Source organism: Apium graveolens, chromosome 4 (genome assembly GCF_009905375.1).
Source record: "Apium graveolens cultivar Ventura chromosome 4, ASM990537v1, whole genome shotgun sequence".
Lineage (NCBI taxonomy): Eukaryota > Viridiplantae > Streptophyta > Magnoliopsida > Apiales > Apiaceae > Apium > Apium graveolens.
Window position 1 is genome coordinate 213,197,808 of NC_133650.1, and position 20,077 is coordinate 213,217,884.

General features: G+C 39.1%; 1 protein-coding gene across 1 annotated transcript; it reads left to right on the forward strand.

Moving 5' to 3' along the window:
• Nucleotides 1–1,919: 1,919 nt before the first annotated feature.
• LOC141719356 (uncharacterized) lies at nucleotides 1,920–19,095 on the forward strand. Its single transcript, XM_074521729.1, has 3 exons — nucleotides 1,920–2,039; nucleotides 2,121–2,554; nucleotides 19,011–19,095. The coding sequence occupies exons 1-3, from the start codon at nucleotides 2,016–2,018 to the stop codon at nucleotides 19,093–19,095; spliced, it is 543 nt and encodes a 180-aa protein (XP_074377830.1). The 5' UTR covers nucleotides 1,920–2,015.
• The last annotated feature ends 982 nt before the right edge of the window (nucleotides 19,096–20,077 follow it).

Here is a 20,077-nt window from a genome sequence, read left to right on the forward strand (position 1 = left end):
TTCGACCAGGAATTTTTGGTCAGGATTCTTTTCTTGACCGAAATAGCTCCCTTTTTTAGCCCTGGTCGAAGGAAATTCGACCTCAATTCATTCGACTAGAATTTTAATGCAAGTCCTGATCGAATTGGGTAAAGGGTACCAACTTTTTATTTCTAATTTTCCTGGGCCTCTATCTTGGGCCATCCCTTTTTCTGATTAGATTCTCTTGGGCCAACCCTTTAGTGGGTTTTTCTTTTTGGGCCTTTCAACTAATTGGGCCCTTTTCTGGGCTGGTTTTATTGGGCTAATCTTTGGGCCCACTGTTTTTAACTGGGCTTTTCTTTCACCCCTCTTAAAAAGATATTTGGGCCTCAAACATGGCTTTTATACCTGGGCCTTAGCTCTGGGCCTTTTTAGCCCTACATACTTGGATTTTCCAAGATTTTTCTAAAATTGGGCCTTATCTCTAAGCCCAAATTCCAGGTTCTTCTAAGGTTTTTCTGGATTCTTCCAGAATCTTTTAAAAATTAAAATTTTTCACTTGGTTTTTCCAGGAATTTCCAGGATAATTCCAGAACCTTCTCTTTGTTGGGCCCAAATGGGCTTTTTAAGGCCCAAATCACCTCTTCTTTGGCTATATAAAGGTGGGTGGGGGGAGTGTTCCTACTCACACTCTTCACTCCTCATTTCACACATTTCTTCCAACTTCCTACTCTCTCTCAACCTTCCTCCCCTAGTTTTCAGCCTCCTTCCTTTCAAAGTTTTCAGGCTTTTCCCAGCTTTACTAATGGCTGACAAGAGTTCTGAGAGGGCGGCCAAGATAGCCTCGGCTTCAAAACGAGGTAAGGATATCGAGATCCGCTCTTCATATATGTCTTTAATTGATATGATTAACACTAGGGGGGATGAATATCCCTCCACTGCACATCTCGACTCTTTTAATCATTGTAATACTTGGCACAACATAGATTTCAATAAACTAAATGCTCATTATAACGTCCTTCCTCCTCTTAGATTAGTTCCAGTCTCTGGTGGTGATCGTACTTGCCACTGGAGACCCGATACTCTCTTCATTTACACAGATGCCCTTAATGCTGGGCTTAGGTTTCCTTTTCACCCCTTTATTCCTCATCTTTTGGCTGATCTACAAATTAATCCGTGTCAGCTTCCTCCAAACGCCTGGAGGAATATTCTATGTTTTATGGTTTGTTGTCTTAGGGAGGGCTTTCCTCTTTCTGTAGCCGTTTTTAGGAAGGTCTTTCAGTGTTATAATAGTTCTTCCAATATCTGTGGCTGGGTCTATGTCAAGCAAAGGCCCAAAAGCAAACATATCTTTAACAGCGCCTCTATTCCTGATAATAATCAAAATTGGAGGAATAGTTTCGTTGGGTTACGTTGGGAGAATGGTGACTGGGGCACACTTTTTCGATCTTCCTTCGGGAAGGTCAGTGATGGTAGCCTCAAATCCATTCACTTAACTCCTGAAGAAACTATTATTTATAATGGGCTTACTCAGGATGATGGCACCACCACCAGCTGGACTCTCTTAGAGGAGTTTTCCCTGATTCATGTGGGACTATCCTCTGTTTCTCAACAGGGTATTTTTCTTCCCTTCTCAATTTTATTTCATTTCATGCATTATTAACATCACTTATTTTGTCCTTTGCTTTGTTTCAGCTGCTAAGGAGATTAACGAGGACAATGTTCCTTTGGTTGAGGAAACAGCTAGGATGAAGAAAGCTCGGCTCGCAGGCCTAGATACCCGGGGAAAGGCCACGGAGCCTATCTTTTTGAAGAAGCACAAAGAGCCTATAGGGGAGGCTTCAACTGAAGGAGCTGGAGGCCATGGTGCTCCTATCACTGCTGCTGCCCCTACTGCTGCTGCCACAGGCGCCTTCCAGCCTCTCTAGGGATTCCGCCGAGGGGACACCGTAGTTGGTTCCACGAAACATGCTTGGGATTGGTCTTACCATAGCGTGACTCCCAAGGATTTTACTGATGTGGTGGCCACCCCTGATCTTGAGAGGATTAAGCTCATGGGAGCTCAGTCTCTGGCTTCGGTATGCCTTCTCTTTTTTGAACTTATTTTTCATTCTTGTAGCATTTTCTTGCCTTATACTTTGTTAATTGCTTTGTTCCAGTCTAACGCCTACTTTCAAGGCGCTGTGAGGCAAGCCGAATCGTGGAAGCGGGCTTCTGATAAGGCCGATAATGCCCTCAGGAGGCAACAGAAGAAGTATGCTACCCTGGAGAAGAAGCTCAAGCGCAAAGAGGAAGAACTCGGAGAGTCTAACGCCGAGCTGGTGGTACTTCGGGCGGAGAAGGATAAAGCTATAGACAACTATCTGGACTCGGAGGAGTTTGCCCAATCCATGAGGATTAGGGATGATTCAGTCTTTCCCGGGTTTTTTAGGACTGGTTGGGACACGGCCCTTGGGACCGTGAACGAGGCTTGTCCTGACATTAACCCGGCGGACTATATCTGCCCTGATGACGAGGCTTTGCTACAGAGGTTTCGTACCCGAGTAGTTGTCTCGGATCATGTTCCTCAGGATCCACTCCTTCCTCCTCCCGAGTCTTCTTCCAGACCTGCTGAGGACGACAGCTCTTCCTCCTCCTCCGAGACGACGGAGACATCTAGCGAGAGCGGAGAGGATGATGATATGGACGCCGAGGGCACCTCAGCTCCTTAGAGCTTTTTCAGCCCTGCATGGCTTGTTTTATTGTATTGACTTAATTGTATTCAAAACTTATTACCCTTCGGGGCTTATATTTTATATGTTGCTTTTCTTGCCTCTTTCTGTTTAATATGCATTTGAGCCTTAAACATCCTTGGATTGAAATAATTTCAAACTCTTTAATATGAAGTCTAGTTTTTCAAAACCTTACATAGCATGGGTTCGACCCTAATCAATAATAACTAGACAATGTAAATTCTATTGGAATATAAAATCCTACGCAAGCAAAGCTTCCAGGTGCTTTTAAACCTACTTGTCACAATGACAAGTGAGAATCGTACTTCGCCTATCTTACACGTAGTAAACCTTCAGGTTTTGTGCGTGCCAGGTCCTCGGGACTTCAAAACCATCTATAGTCTCGAGCTTGTAGGTTCCTCTACCTTGAACACTCTTGACTCTGTACGGCCCTTCCCAATTTGAGGCAAGCTTCCCTTTTTGTCCTACACCAGATGCTTCTATCTTCCTCAAGACTAGATCGCCTTGTTTAAAAAACCTTTCTTTAACCCTTAGGTTGTAGTAAAATGAAGCTTTTTTCTGATATTCTACTATCTTTGCATGTGCTTTATCTCGCACTTCATCAATTAAATCCAGGGCTAATCTCTGCCCTTCCTCATTTTTTTTCTCATCGAAAGCCTGAATCCTTGGAGAGGAATGTGATATCTCCACGGGAACTACTGCTTCCGCCCCATATGCCAACATGAAAGGAGTTGCATCTGTCGTGACTCTACAAGTAGTCCTATAGGCCCATAATATGGGAAGTATCTCATCCACCCAATTATTTCTCGACTTTTCGATCCTCTTCTTTAGTCCATCCAGGATTATCCGATTTGCTACCTCCGCTTGCCCATTGGCTTGCGGGTGAGCCACAGAGGTGAACCGCAACTCAATTTCATTTTCTTCGCAATACTTCTTGAATTCCTCATTGTTGAATTGTGTTCCATTGTCAGTGACGAGGATACGGGGAATTCCATATCGGCACATGATGTTTTCCCACAGGAATTGTGCAACTTGCTTAGTTGTGATTTTGGCCAAAGGTTTGGCTTCGATCCACTTGGTGAAATAATCAATGGCTACAATCAGAAACTTCCTTTGTGCCATGGCCATAGGAAAAGGCCCTAGAATATCCATCCCCCATATTGCAAAGGGAATAGGCGAGTTGATAGAGGTCAGCATCTCGGGGGGTTGTCTAACAACTGGTGCATGCTTCTGACAGCGATCACACTTCTTCACATATTCTTTGGCATCAGCCATCATTTCTGGCCAATAAAAGCCTAAACGGGTTATCTTATGAGCTAAGGCCCTGCCCCCCAAGTGTTGTCCACAAATACCTTCATGCACTTCCTCAAGAGCCAAGCGTGCCTCATCGGGCCTGAGACACCTTAAGTAAGGAACCACGAAAGATCTTTTATACAGAATCCCATCTATCAAAGAGTACCTTAATGCTCGAACAGTTAACTTTCGTGCTTCAGTTGCATCGCTTGGCAACCATCCGGTTTGAATGTGAGCCTTAATGGGATCGATCCATGACGTCCCCAGGCCTATGGGAGCCACAAGCTTAACATCTATGCTTCGCGTCTTTAAAACACGGAAGTATACACTTCCTGAACTTTCTTCTATCTCAGATGAAGCAAACTTTGATAGCGCATCTGCCTTAACATTTTCTTCCCTTGGAATGTGTTCAACATGACATTCATTAAATTGGGTCATCACAGCTCTTACTAGGCGGACATACTTAGCCATCGTATCACCCTTGCCTCAAATTCTCCCTTTACCTGGGATATGATCAGCTTCGAATCTCCACGGACCTTTAAATTTTTGACTCTAAGTGTCCCAGCTAGACCAAGGCCAGCTATCAGGGCTTCATATTCTGCCTCATTATTTGTGGTTGGGAAGTCTAGCTTCATAGCATACTCAATTAAGAACCCATCAGGGCTTTGCAAAACCAATCCTGCTCCACTGGAGTTTGTTTTTGATGCTCCATCAAAATAGAGAACCCAATACTCTTTACCATCCTTCTCTTTGCTTTCATTATCAACTCCCTTGTCTTGAGGTATGGTATCTTCCTGCCCCCCGACTTCTTGGTTGGGTATGGTACATTCCACCACGAAGTCAGCTAGTGCCTGGGCTTTTATCGCCGTACGTGGCTTATACTTGAGATCGAACTCTCCCAGCTCTATTGCCCACTTAATCAATCTCCCACTTGCCTTGGGACTGTGAATGATGTTTCTCAGGGGCTGATTCGTTAGCACCTCAATCTGGTGAGCCTGAAAATAAGGACGTAGCTTTCTCGAAGCCATTACCAAGGCTAGAGCGAATTTCTCAATAGTTGAATAATTCAACTCAGCACCATGCAAAATTTTGCTGACATAGTATACGGGTTTCTGGACTTTCAGTTCCTCCTTAACCAACACCGCGCTCAAGGCGCTTTCTGAAACAGCCAAGTACAGAAATAAAACTTCATTCAGAACTGGCTTGACCAACAACGGGGCCTGGCCCATATACTTCTTTAACTCTTCAAATGCCTTCTGATTTTCCTCACTCCATACAAAGTCTTTGATGTTCTTTAGTGACTTGAAGAATGATAAGCACTTGTCTCCTGACTTGGAGATGAATCGTCCTAGCGCAGCAACCCTTCCCGTGAGCTTCTGAACATCCTTGACAGTTTTTGGGGGTTCCATGTCCAGGATTGCCTTTATTTTATCGGGGTTAGCCTCAATTCCCCTCTTTGAGACCATCAATCCCAAGAATTTTCCAGATCCTACTCCGAAAGCACACTTCGCAGGATTCAACATCATCTTGTGGTACCTCAGGACCTCAAAAGCTTCCCTCAAATGGGTTATGTGATCGGTCTTTACTAGACTCTTGACTAACATGTCATCAACATAGACTTCCATAGTCTTACCAATAAGATCCTTAAAAATTTTGTTTACCAACCTTTGATAGGTGGCTCCTGCATTCTTGAGACCAAACGCCATAACAAGATAACAATAAACACCAAAGTCAGTGATAAATGATACCTTTGGAATGTCATCCTTATGCATTTTGATCTGGTTGTATCCGCTAAATCCATCCATGAAACTCAGCATCTCATGTCCAGCAGTGGCATCAATCAAAGTATCAATCCTAGGCAGCGGAAAACAGTCTTTGGGGCATGCATCATTCAGATCAGTGAAGTCTATACACATCCTCCACTTTCCATTAGCCTTCTTCACCATTACAGGGTTGGCTAACCACTCCGGAAATTGGATCTCCTCTATGAAACCAGCCTCTAAGAGCTTTTCTACTTCCTATTTTATAGCCTCTTGTCTTTCCGGGGCAAAATTTCTTTTCTTTTGTTTCACTGTCTTCCGGCTTGGATCCACGTTTAGCTTGTGAGTAATTAACTCCGGGTCTATGCCTGGCATATCAGCTGCTGACCATGCAAACACATCACTATTTTCTTGCAAAAATTTCACCAACTTCCCTCTAAAGGGCTCCTCTAATGTGGCTCCAATGAAAGTCTTCCTCTCAGGATCCTTGGGGTCTAAAGGGACCGAAACCAGGTCTTCAGCTGGCTTTCCTCTCTTCTCGTCATTTTCTCGAACATCCATATCTTCAATAGGAAGAACTTGTCCCCCGACTCCGTCCGCCCTCAAAGAGGCCACATAACAGCTTCTAGCCATTTTTTGATCTCCTCTCTCTTCTCCAATCCCATTTCGGGTGGGAAACTTCATGACTGAATGGTAGGAAGAGGGGACTGCCTTGAAGGCATGTATCCCTGTCCTCCCCATGATAGCATTATAAGTTGAACTAGCCTTTACCACTACGAAATCCAGCATCTGCGTTGCTTGCCTTGGCTCCGTACCTATGGTGGTTGGCAACTTGATTATCCCTTCCACAGGACATTCTACTCTAGCAAATCCATATATCGGCATGTCGGTTGGTGTTAACTGGGAGTCGTTATACCCCATCCTTAGAAAGGTGTCGTGGAGCAAGATATCCACAGAAGCACCATTATCCACAAGGACCCTCTTAACCGGGCTATTTCCTATTATTGGTGTTATGACCAGCGGGTCGTCATGGGGAAACTTCACACCCTCTAGGTCGGAATCATCAAAAGCCAATGTTACTTCTGTCCTGGCCCTCTTCGGGGCTTCTCCAACAATATGCATAACCTCTCTAGTATATGCCTTTCTGGAATTTTTGGATAATCCAGCAGCAGTTGGACCTCCAAAGATCGTGTTTATCACAGGCCCTCGAGGTCTCGGCCCTCCATAAATGGTGTTTATAACTGGTCCTCTAGGCTGGGGGTTTCGCCCCTGATCGTCTTGGTCCCTCCTACGATCTTCAAAGTTCTTCCTTCCATTATTATTTATGTCCCCTCCTTCTCCAGTATACTTGTTCAATCTTCCTTTTCGAATCAAAAACTCAATTTCATCTTTCAATTGCCTACACTCATCGGTGTCATGGCCAACATCTTTGTGAAACCTGCAATACTTGCCCTTATCTAGCTTGGCGGGATCAGCCTTCAAGGGCTTAGGCCAGCGAATATCTCTGTCTTTCTCAATCTCCATCAAAATCTGACTTCTGGGAGCATTCAGCTTAGCGTATTCAGTGAACTTTTGCCCAGGTCCTCCCTTCTTGGGGGTTGAATCAGGGTTTTGTTCGGTTCTAGGATATTTGTCCTTAGCGATATACTCCAAATCAGTTTTTCGTTTCTTGCCTCCAGTGGGCTCATTACTTACTACGGTCTTCCTCATACTTTCTTCAACCTTGATATACTTCCCTGCCCTCTCTTGGAGCTGCAACATGCTCTCAGGGGGTCGTTTGGCCAAAGACATCTTGAAAAACTCATCCCTAGTTCCTTGTTGCAGTGCTATCATGGCTACCTTATCATCAAGGTCTGGGACTTTTAAAGCCTCCTTTGTAAAACGATTCAGGTAATCTCTTAAGGATTCCTTAGCTCCCTGCACAAGACTCATAAGAGATGCTGAACTTTTCTCATGGACTGTTCCACTGATGAATTGCTTAATAAAAGCCTGACTTAATTCTCTGAATGATCCAATAGAATTTGGGGGTAGGCGACTGTACCATCTTTGAGCCATACCCGATAGGGTTTGAGGGAAGGCCCGACATTTTATAGCATCGTTCACGGGTTGCAGCAGTAGTGCATTAGAGAATGTCCTAACATGATTAGCGGGGTCTCCCGTGCCATCATAGGCTTTGATAGTGGGCATCTTGAATTTCCTTGAGATATGGGCATTCATTATCTCTTCTGTGAAGGGTGGAGTTGGATCATCAGGATCTCCAAGGGGAAGGAGATTGCTTGGATCAGTTCTTGGGACAGCAGCCCTTCTTCTTACCGGACCATCCAGGTCTATGATGGGAGGAGGATTTCTCCCCCTAGGAGGTATGTGGGGTCTGATGGCTTGGTGAGCCTCCAAATCATGCCTCAGCCTTTGGATTTCAGCCTCATGAGCCCTGATCTTTTCCTGCACTTCTTGGGGATTCGCCCCTGGGGTGCTTTGGGGGCGTTGCCTTCCATCGGCCATTGGCTCTTTTCCAGGACGCCTCCTTCTCGGGGCCACTTCATCATCCGAAGATTCGGAGTCTCTCTCAGTGTATGGACCAGAAAATTCCCGATCCTTAGGGATAGGATCCAAACCTCGTATATAGGGGGGCGACCGCCCTCGTGCTTCGCTTCGCCCAGCATATCCGCTTCCTCCAACCTCAGGGTGAAGGGGCATCCCATAAGGGGGGTTAGTAGTAACAATAGTTGAATATTCATACCCGACGGGTCGAGAATTCACAGGTATATGTATTTGTTGAACTTGAGGATTCATACCTTGAATAGTCGGGGGAGTTGTCCCTTGTGGCTGAGGATGAGTTGCCCCTGTCTGGGCTTCCCCCTGAGTAGATGCATAAGTTGAATGGGGAGGAACCTCCACGGTTGATGAAATCACCTGGGTTGTCTCTAATGGTGTTCCTTCCTCTAGAGCTCCAATTGTTCTCCGTGTTCTCGCCATGGTTGTTGTTGTGATTCCCACAGACGGCGCCAAATGTTATGGATAAAAAACTAAGGTTATTATTTGCTGTATTTACTACTAAGATTCGAGAGCTCAAGGCCTTTAATGGCTGCTCTCGTGCTTCGTGGCTCAATCTGCCTTTACGAGATGCCTACGTATCTCTGTGAATTAGAGAATCAAGCCAAAAAACGTAGTTCTGATTGGTGGGGGTGAGACCCCTTATATAGATGTTGGGAGTCCTTGAATTGGACTTGGTATAGGAGACTTGGTGGGTAAGTCTCATAATTAGAATGGACTTTGGAGTCCTAGATAGTAGGAAACTGATTCCTTATCCTTTTAGGTCCCCTTGAGGCTTATCTATAAGGATTTATATCCTTATCAGGACTCTTCTCAATAGCTGATTTTTCCCTTATTAATTAATTACGAAATTAATTAATAATTAGGGCTTTTGGGCCTTTTTTATTCCACCAGGCCTGATCTGGTCCATCAGGCTTAACCTTTCTGGTCTGAATATCATACATCTTCTTATTGGGCCTAGCAGCCCATTAATTATAAAATCAGGACTTATTTATCCCTATCATACAGGAACACCCACAGGGATCTTCCCAAGCTGCAACCATTTCTTTAAAATCTTTAGAAGCTAGGAAACCAACCACCTCATCTTCTCAAAAGGATGAGGTGAGTAAAAAGAAAAGAACGGGGGCAACCTTGACTGTAGTAACTGAGAGTGGTGAGGATATTATTAAAAAGAGTCACCTCTGGTCAAAAGATCCAAAAGGAGTAAGTAAACTGAGCTGACCACTCTAGCCTCCTCTGTATCCTCCCAACAGGATGCAGTTGTAAAAGTAACCAGAAGTGAGTCTTAACAGCCTGCACAAGAAGCAATTTAAGTATATGGTAGGAGAAATAAGGAAGGCACACACTGTGAGGACACATCTATTGAAGCTCCCTCATTCATTCAGGGGGAGCTGGCAACACTCACAACTGAGCAACAAATTCTTATAACTAATATTTCTTCTATTCCAATTCCACTTGAATCCACTTCTCAAGTGCAACAAAAATTAAGTGACTTAGCTCAAGAAGCTTTGCTCACCACCCAAACACCACATTTAGATGGTGAGAAGCTACATGATGGGGTAGACCTTGATGACACCATCAAAACCATGAGGGTTTCATCAGTTTTTACTGAAGACCCCATGGATGCTTCTAATGCACCTTCATGTGTAAAACAGTCTTCACAGACTGAAAGGTTTGAGGGTAGTACTCCTGAGGGGGAGCTATCTAAATCCTCTCCAATTCAATTGGAGGTTCCTCAAGCAGGGACAATTCCCCTCACAACTCTAGAAGAAATTGCCTTGGCAGTTGAAGCTAGAAGTACAATTGCCAATTATCCTGTCATAGGGGAGGCAAGTATAACACATTCAAGTTCCGGTGTGTTGCAAGACACACAAGGGTTTGAGACTGGTGTACATGGCAGTAACCCAGTCAAATCCCCTCCAATTCAATTGGAGGTTCCCACACTTAGTGAGGAACAACAACTAGCCAAAATCACAGAGCAATCTTTGAATCAAAATGTGACTTCAATCACAGGTGTTTCTGAGCCATCAACCTTACAACCCCAACAACCTCTCATTCTCACCAACTGGCTGCAAGAATCTGTCTCTCAACCCACATCTGTAGATGATCTCTTAGTGGAGCAGATTTCTGGACTGGCAAACATCTCTCAACATCTACTCACCTCTGATATGAGCAATCAGGACTATCAGGCCATCATGCTCACCAACAACGAAGATGTGGAGAAACAGAAGGAGAAGATTATAAATGATGAAGAACGGGATGGCATTGTGGATGCATGGCTATCTCAAGACTTTGTGTTGGAGATGGATCAAGTCTTGGCCAGATTCAGGGAAGAGTATGTTACTATCCTTGGAAGCAATGCAAAGGCCTTGACTCCACAAGAAGTATATGATGCAGTCACAGAAGTGCATAAAGCTCAACTCAAGGATTTTCACCTTTTTGGTAGAGCTCTTGAAGTTAAATTGACTGGTCATGAAGACAGGATCAGGAAGATGGTGAGGGAAAAGATGGATGAACTCATTCCCTCTCAAACTGAGATAAAAAATCAATTCAAACACTTCTCAGACCAAATATCCATATATGATCTCAGTGGTGTGGATAAAAGCATGCCACAACTCAAGGATTCCTTTGTTGCCTTGACAATCAAGTTCAAACTAATATCACCAAATCTAATGACATAAGATTGAAGTTGGATCAGATGCACACTGCAAGATACACTCCTTCTCCTTTGGTCATGAATGAGATTCAGAAATTTGCAAGCTACATTTGGGTCATCTACTGTTGTCTCTACATCAAGCTCCCATCAACCTGCATCTATATCAACAAATCTACAGATTCAATCTCTACAAGGTCAAGTCACAGCATTGTAGGACTCCAACTCTTCTCTCACTACACAAGTCCAGACCTTAACTTCTCTAGCCAAAAGCCAACAAACAGATATCCAGGCCCTGGTGGACTCTCACAAGCATCTTCAAATGCAGAACTCTGTTGCTTTGGGATCCATCATAGGCAAGCTCAACATACCTCTTCCATCTCTTTCAGAACAGATAAGGCCTGAAATTCCTACTCCCCTTCTCATGCCTATCAACAAAACTAAGGAGGAGATAGAGGCTAGGCTAGCACAAACCAAATCCTCTACTCAACATGTCCAAGGTGCTACAAAGAGCTTAAGTCAAGAAGTAGATATTGATATGGAGAGGCTTATTAGGGCTGCTGAAGGACAAGTTTGAGCAGGGAATTTGATGAACTGCTCAAAGCTTTAAGGGCTTCTCTCAACAATAATCTCTTCACCTATAAAAAGGCCTTGGACAGGACAATAAATTCTTTAAGGGTGATTATGGTGACCAAAGACAATTTTTAGGAGAAGAGGATAGTGGTAAATATAAATGATTATGGGGTTGATAGGTGTATGCAGGTGTCCCTCAATTATCTTATCTCAAGGAGGGCATCTGAGTTAGACATTCTAATTAGCAAAGTTAGAGTGGGAATTAATGAAGATAGTCTCTTGCTACATGAACTGAAGAATGCAAAAGTGGAAGTATTTCCAAAAGCTTATCTAGAGCCTAGCAAGGGAGTTGCATACATCTGCCCAACCACCAAGTACTTCAAACACTTCCAAATTCCTAAACACTGTGTTATGGCCAATAAGAAGCTCATCATGATTCTGGAAATTGAACTGAAAGCAAAGAAATACAAGACTTTTGAAGATGAGGAGATGATCAAGCTATTGAAAAGATATCTCAGAAATCCTGAAGCCACCTTGCCCAAAACTCAAATCAACAAGGATGATTTGGATGATGACGAGCAAAAGAAAGATGATCAAAATCCTTCTGGATCAAATTCAAGTCAGTTCACTAAGCCATCCGGTAGCAAGGGTGGTGACAAGAAGCAGGAAGAGAAGAAGAATGATGAGAAGAAAAGGGGAAGTGATAGAATAACTAAAAAGGCTCATGATAGCTCAGAACCACACCAATCCCTAAAAATCCAAACACAATTAGCTCAAACCTCAGCTCAACCTAAAACATCAACTATCTCAAACATCAAACCACCTCAAACCTCAAAGCCAAAGTTTCTATACAAACAAACAGCCAACTCTTTTCTAAAATCCCAATCACCACAAGCCAGACAAATCTCAAGAAAATGAAAACCCTACCTTTAGCCAAACCTTCACTAAAATTCAAGCACAAATCTATTGGAAGAAAGCCTAAGAAAGTCAAGCCTACAAAGAAAGTGGAAGTCACTGAAAGGGCCTGCTGGAACTGTTTCAAGCAATCTGACTTTTTACCTCTAAATTGGTGCATCTCAGATGAAGACCAATTTCAACAACTTGCTGAGGAAATAATCAAAGTTTGGATTGTATCTCTTAGGGAAGTCGGAATTTTCTATGAAGATGGTTCCTTCACCTTTCTTAGTAGTAGATTAATGGACTCTCTTTCAACCTCGGAAATTAAGAGAGTGATAAGTTTGCTAAAGGACAAGGATACTGCTACAAGGGCATGGAGATCAGTTCTGGCTGAATGGTTGATTGATAGGGAGGAAACAAAGAAAAGAGATGAGGCTGAAGCTGAAGAGAGAATGAGGAAGTATGATGAAGAAATAAAGATGTATATAAAAAGATCTGAAGAGTTGAAAGCAAAAGGAATGAGCAGAATCTTCAGAGATGGAAAATTTCTCAATATTAAAACTGGTCAATTTTCAAGATTCAGGATTGATTTACCGGGCAAAGGTTACTCAAAAGCTGAAAGAAAGGAACTCATAGAAGCTCTAAATGGGACACCTATTATAGAAGAACTTGAAATTCTTGATTTCTTAAAGGACCAACAAAGAGAAGAAGCTGATGCAAAAACTGTCTTTACCTAACACTTGTAACCATTAAACTTTGTAAATTTCCTAATGTATAAAGAGTTGTAGTTTGATCAAGCTTTGTGCATCAATTTAAATTTTCATCATTTTAAACTTGGAGTTAGTCTTGTTAACAGGCATGAATTTGTGGTAAGTAATCTTCTCACAAATTGGGGGAGATTGTTGTGCAAGACATGCTTGTACCTTAACAAGACTAAGACAATTTGTCAAACCTAAGTAAGTTGTATTGTTATCTTAATTTGTATTTTGTACTTGTAACACTTATAGTCTGTAAGAATGTCAAAAGAGCATAATGGAGTCTTTTTCTATAAACAGTGTTAAGCCTAAGAATTCTATTTGGAAGAAGATCAAGAAGATCATGCCTCAGAAGAATTATGAAGAAGCTTGGAGTTGGATAAATCTGTTTTAGGAAAAACATTCTAAGTCAAGATCTCTACAAGTCACAGGTTTAGTGTTATAGAGAAGTCATTCGAGGACTCAAAATGACATATCGAGAAGTCAGGAAAGGCACTAGAGAACTCTCAGAGATATCGACCATCCAAATTGAAGACATGGAGATTGGAGATATCGACAAGTCATTTCTTCACTAGAGAACTCAGAGTTATCGACAAGTCAACATTCATTACAGAACTCTGAGTTATCGATAAGTCAAATTCCACTAGAGAACTCAGAGATATCGATAAGCCAAAATTCACTAGAGAACTCTGAGTTGTCGAAAAGTCAAATTTGACTAGAGAACTCTGAGTTATCGATAAGTCAATAAACCATTAGAGAACTCAGAGATATCGATAAGTCAAAGTGAAGATATGAAGACTAGAGATTTCTACAAGCCAAATTCTCTTATAGAGAACTCAGAGACCTCTACAAGTCAAATTTACTATGGAGCATTAGAGATCTCGACAAGCCAATATACTTATCGAGATGTCAAGTTCTCTATAGACCAAATGAAGATCTCGAGGTAAAATCTCAAAGTACAGAATTGCAGATCAGTTCAATATCCAAGATTAACAATCAACAAACAATCCAAACAGCTGGATTGACAAGTCTACAAAAAGCAGCTTGAAGAATGTGCAAGATCAATGGTGAAGATTAACTGGCAAAGGAAGATCAAGATAATCACAGGATGCTAAAGATATGCTAAGCCAGAAATGGAAGATTTACTTTTCTATAAATAGAAATGACAAGTGACAGTTTAGAAAAGTTAATAGCATGTCTTATTGTACACTGTGTACACTAGTAGTTAACTGAGTTATAAAGTTAACACTGGTCCTTTAGTCAAAGAAAAATGATTGAGATAGAAAATCTTGTAACTCTCTCAAGAAGAAGCTAAGCTTTTTATCAACAAAGAGCCTAGAAGTTTTGTAGAAAAACATTCTTAATTTTAATATAAAAAATTAAGTGAGTTTTGAAGATTTGTGTTCTGTATTTTCTGCAAGCTTAATTTCTGATGAACACATTTTTCTTACAAGATTTAATTTACTTTGTTCAACCATAAAAGATTCAAGAAAAGCTCAAAAATAGTAAAACACATTCACCCCCCCCTTGTGTGTCATTCATTTCTAAACAGAACAAGAATCTCTTATCAGATACAATGCCTCCCGGGAAGTGTTCCTCCAAAACATCATCCAAATTTAAAGGATTTTCAGTTTCGTCCACATCCCACGCAACAGTTAAGGGAGCACCTATTTGGTCCAGTCCCAGATTCCCTGCGTTATAAGCCAATATTAAAGCAGTATCAAACTTAACCGGGTCCGTTGCATTGGCTTCGAGCACAACGTCCTAGATGGTCAATCCCGTGCACATGTCTCAGTCTAAAAGTTCCTCGATTCCAGCTATAGGTATGTCTAGTGTATAGCGACGATCATAATTCAACCAAGATACAATCTCCTACTTGTCCGTACTTGATATGGGCTCCCGAGTTAAAATTGGGAAAAAGGGGAAGAATTTTTTAAAACAAATCCATATTTTTGAGGAGATAAGAGAATAGATTGAGGGAGAAATTTCTAAGAACTCTCACCAAAAGTTTTTGTTCAAAATTGGATGATTGGAAAAAAAATCTCATATATATTTTTAAAATATTTTCTCCATGTCACTTTTTAAAAAAATTCTCTCATCCTCGGGAGTCGGGAGCATATATATTAAAGAATTTTTTTCTTATTCTCTTTCTTTCTCATCTTTTTTCTTTCATTCTCTTTTTAATAAAGAACTTGAAAATACAGCGTTAAGAAAATGGACTTCTGAATAAATTTTATCATTCCATATGGGATGCACACACTATGAATTTAAACTATATAAGTACTTTGCAAGTGATAATCATGAATCTACTTTATCATACAAAAAGGGACATATTATAGAAAATTTAGACAACACACATTTCCGGGCACTCCAGGAGGTTGAGTTGAAATTACTCTGTTCATATATCATCTGATAACATTGCAAACATGATTCTAGAAATAACACATTTTTTAATATGCTCTAACAGTGAAACCCTTGTTGTGGACGCGCGATCCTGTTCTCACAACCAACAACTAAAAATTTCTCCCATTTTATTTCAGCAACTACCTCTAAAGCAAGTGATCCTTATGCAACAAATCCTTTTATTATACTTTTCAGATAATAGTAATTTTTCGAGTCAACAAGTAAAAGTTATAATGTCTTCGAAATCTGAAAATTGAGATATTGCTCAAAAGTTAAAATTTGCGGGGAAAATGTGATATATATTGATGAATATTATCCATAAATGTCCATGCTTGTTGCTTACATACCAAAAAATTTTGTTTGCGATCACTTCGTACTGTATGTAGTTAATCCTTGAATGTCTTGTTTGTAACTCAAGTTCAAAGACTATATCAAATGGATTATTATAAGTTAAAGATACTAAGATTTAATTAAAGAGGCATTTAATGATTTCTTGTATTTTAAAAAATAGTCAAAGTTAATGAATGTTGTTATTATTTAACTGTCACTTTTTAAGCGCTACTTATTCATGAATACACATCAGAAAAAAATCGTAAATATATATATAGACATATAAATTGAATTCAATAATAATTTTAAATATATGATAATTCAAAGGGACATTTGAATCGTTAGTTGGAACTAACTCTATAGTTCGTGTAATGCACGGGCATGCTCTATATTGCATGAATTAAATTTTAATTTTCAACTGTAATTACTAATGTTATATTTATGTTGTTGTCTAATGGATAATTGATGTATTTATTTGTGTATATGAGCATGAATATTTATGGTGTGGTTGCAATATTGTTGCGAGTATTTGTTTTAACTATAATTATTGACAATATATGTATGTCATTGCGCGATGGAATGATGATGTATTTGTTTATGTATATGAGTTATTTTTGGGGTGTGGTAATATGTGGGTTGAACGTGTTTTTGGAAATTTGAAATTAAACTGAAACAATAGAGGTCAGGAGTTGTATTTCTTGTTGTCCACTGCTAATGACGATCCATGGGGGTTGTTGTAGAAATGTTTGTGATATTTCTTATTGTCCACTACTAAGGGTGATCCACAGGGACTGCTATAAAAGTGTTTGTGGTTATTTGAGATACTGCAGAATATAGTAGTTTGTATGCTTGTAATTTTATTTTTCAACATTAACAAATACATAGTTCTGAACATGCTAGGATCTTTTTAATTTCATTTTATACAAAACATTACTAAGATTATATGCTTCAGTCACTACCATTCTTTTAAGTTGCGACGTGTAAGGTCACATCTAAACATCAATATAAACCAACATGATCATATGTTTAATGAAATAAGCAAAAAATTATATGTATGTCTATGTTCATTTTCTACCACATATTTCAAAAAAAATAACACTTCAGAAATAAAATGATAATAACAAGAAATCTTGGAGGTCCATTACTTATGCATAACACAATCTTTAGTCAGTGTGATGCACGAACATTCTCTAAATATGTATAATATATTTATTTGTTCATTATTATTTTATTTGTTTGTATGTTAGAAATGTGTCGTATATTTGTTATGTTAAAAATATGATTGATAAGTGATACAACACTTACAAGTATGTATTGTACTTACATAGATGAAAGTTCTTTAATCTTTGTCTGAATTTGAATTTATTTGTACCATAAAAATATAATAGTTAAAGTATGACAATAATATACATAATTTATCTATTTAGAGGCATAAATAGTTCAATGCACATATGTATGCTTGATACATAGTCTTTTTCAGTTAACATCTAACTCATATGTTATTAATTATCAAATTAACAATTTGAATAAGTGAATTATAAATGTTAATATTAAGAATTTTAAATTTCATTGAAACATCAAAAAGTAATTCATTTGAATTAGATTTATCTTTGGTATGTTTCTCATGCATAATTATTAGATGATATATTATTATGATCATGATTGTTATTATTATTGACAAAATATATGTATATATAGACCTATTCCTCAAACATAAATCTAAATAAAATATGTATTTTTCAATATATCAGTGAGATTTAAAAATATAAATATTAATGATGCGTTAATTGAGAAAATAAGTGTGAAATAAATATTATTAAATTATGCACGCACATGAAAATATGTATAATTCGTTGAATTATTCAGATTATTTTATGTTTTTATATTATTAATGCGGTTAAAATTATTTTGTGTATTAAAATTGTGATTTAGCAGTAAAAATTTGTAGCCCCGTTGAGTATTAAATTCGAGTACTCGCTTTTGACCCCCTAGTATCGTCAAATTAGTTCATATGCACGTGTGCATATATGTTTGTATATGTATATATATGTATGAATATGTATCTATGTGTATAATAATCATGCAAAATTAATAGATTTTAACAAATAATGATTTAGTTAAATAAATTTTACATTTACATTAATGTATATATAAAGTATATAATAATGAAGCATATTAATGATACGTCAATTAATATATTGTTAGGAATATATTGTAGACTTGATGATATTTCACCAAAACATCTTAGTAGATTTAATTAAGTGTGTTTGTAACTATCAACGGATAACCATATTTGTTCATCCATTGATAGAGTACCTTATGTTTAAATAAGTTTTTGTAGCACATTCCTATATACTGTAATGTCTTAGAGAATTAGAGGTTGTAGGATATTCTAAGTCATGTTGACTACTAGAATGATATGCAAAATAGGTTGGCTAATTGTAAATATTCATGCCTTGGAATTTTGCATAAATGAAATTGTGTCAACTTCTATGGAAATACTTTCAACTGATGATTCTACAAGGCTTCGACAGATGACTCAAGATACTATCAGTGGATGATCCAATAGAGACTCAACGGATTATCTACAAAGTCTCAACGGATAACAAATTCAAATAGCAGTTGATAGTGACTTGAGAGTCACATGGGTTGATTGCATACAAAAGGAATATGGCAACCTATTTGCAGGTTTATGATAACAAAGAAACATTTCCATTTCCATGCTTACTTGAAGAAATACAAAGATGTTGGATAGAGAGATGAAGCCACATGTGATTAAACTTAGACATTTTATTTTATATGTTTATCTTTTTCATATGTAACTTGGTGATATATAAACCAAGAGTAGCAAGTAGATAATAATAAATTGATTGAACTGAGAAATTGAAAAAGCTACATCTATTAGGAATTTTCCTGTTCTTTCTTTGTAATTTTACTTGTAAGCTGTTGTGTGCATTCTTGCATCACAAAGTTCTCAATCAATATATAACTCTGGTGAAAAAGATTAATCCACCAGAAAGTTTTTAAATCCTTATATTTAATTACTTTGTGTCTTGAATACATATATATTTCATTTCCGCACACTTGAATATTCAAACAGACCTCATGTTGATTGCATTGAGAAAGGCCCTCATGTTCCTCGTAGAGCTGCAACAGACGTTGAAGGAACTGTTGGCAATGAGTAGAAAATTTGATAGCCACAATCAGAAGGGACAGATAAAGACATTGAGCAAGTGCACAAAGATAAAAAGGCTATGAACATTCTGTTCAATGGTCTTGATAGTGATATGTTTGACAATGTTATCAACTGTAAATCTGCTAAGGATATTTGGGATTAAATTCAAATCATATGTGATGGAACTGAACAAGTGAGGGAAAATAAGATGCAACTTCTAATACAACAGTATGAGCACTTTCATTATGAAGAAAGTGAGTCTTTAAGTGACATTTTCAGTAGATTTCAAAAACTACAAAATGCACTGAAGCTGCATGGAATAATCTATCAGACAAAATATTTAAACCTTAAATTCCTTATATCTCTACCAAAAGACTGGAAGCTTATGATTGTCTCTATTAGAAACTCTCAAGATTATAAGGAGTTTACTTTGGAGAGACTGTATGACATTCTAAAAACTTATGAGCTTGACTTGGAACAAGATGAACAGTTAGAAAAAGGAAGGAAGAAGGGATGATCTATTGCATTGGTAGCTGAACAAGAGAGAGTGAAAGAGATGAAAGTTGAAGGTGCGGAATCTGCACCAAACTCAAGGGTTTGTGAAGGCAAAGGAAAAGGGCTAATGGCTGAGCATGAAGATTATCATAGTCAGGATGAAATGGAGGACATAGATGAACATCTAGCTATCCTATCAAGAAGATTTTCCAAGCTCAAATTCAAAAAGAATTTTGGAGCAACCAAGCCAAATAGAAACATGGTGGATAAATCTAAATTCAAATGTTTCAAATATGGATTGGGTGGTCATTTTACAAATGAATGCAAAAATCCTAATCCTGAGAAAAAGAAGTTTGAGCCTGTGGATTACAAAAAGAAGTACTTTAAACTGCTCAAATAAAAGGAAAGGGCTTTCCCGACTCAATAAAATGATTGGGCAGCTGATGGGATAGATGAAGATGAAGAAACAAGTTATGTCAACCTAGCCCTAATAGCCA

Bases quoted from the DNA above. Each gene is read 5' to 3' on its own strand.
- LOC141719356 (XM_074521729.1), top strand. From the start codon at position 2,016: ATGGGAGCTCAGTCTCTGGCTTCG. The intron at 2,040-2,120 runs GTATGCCTTCTC...GCTTTGTTCCAG, and splicing joins GAGCTCAGTCTCTGGCTTCG to TCTAACGCCTACTTTCAAGG. The intron at 2,555-19,010 runs GTCTTCTTCCAG...ATATTCAAACAG, and splicing joins CCACTCCTTCCTCCTCCCGA to ACCTCATGTTGATTGCATTG.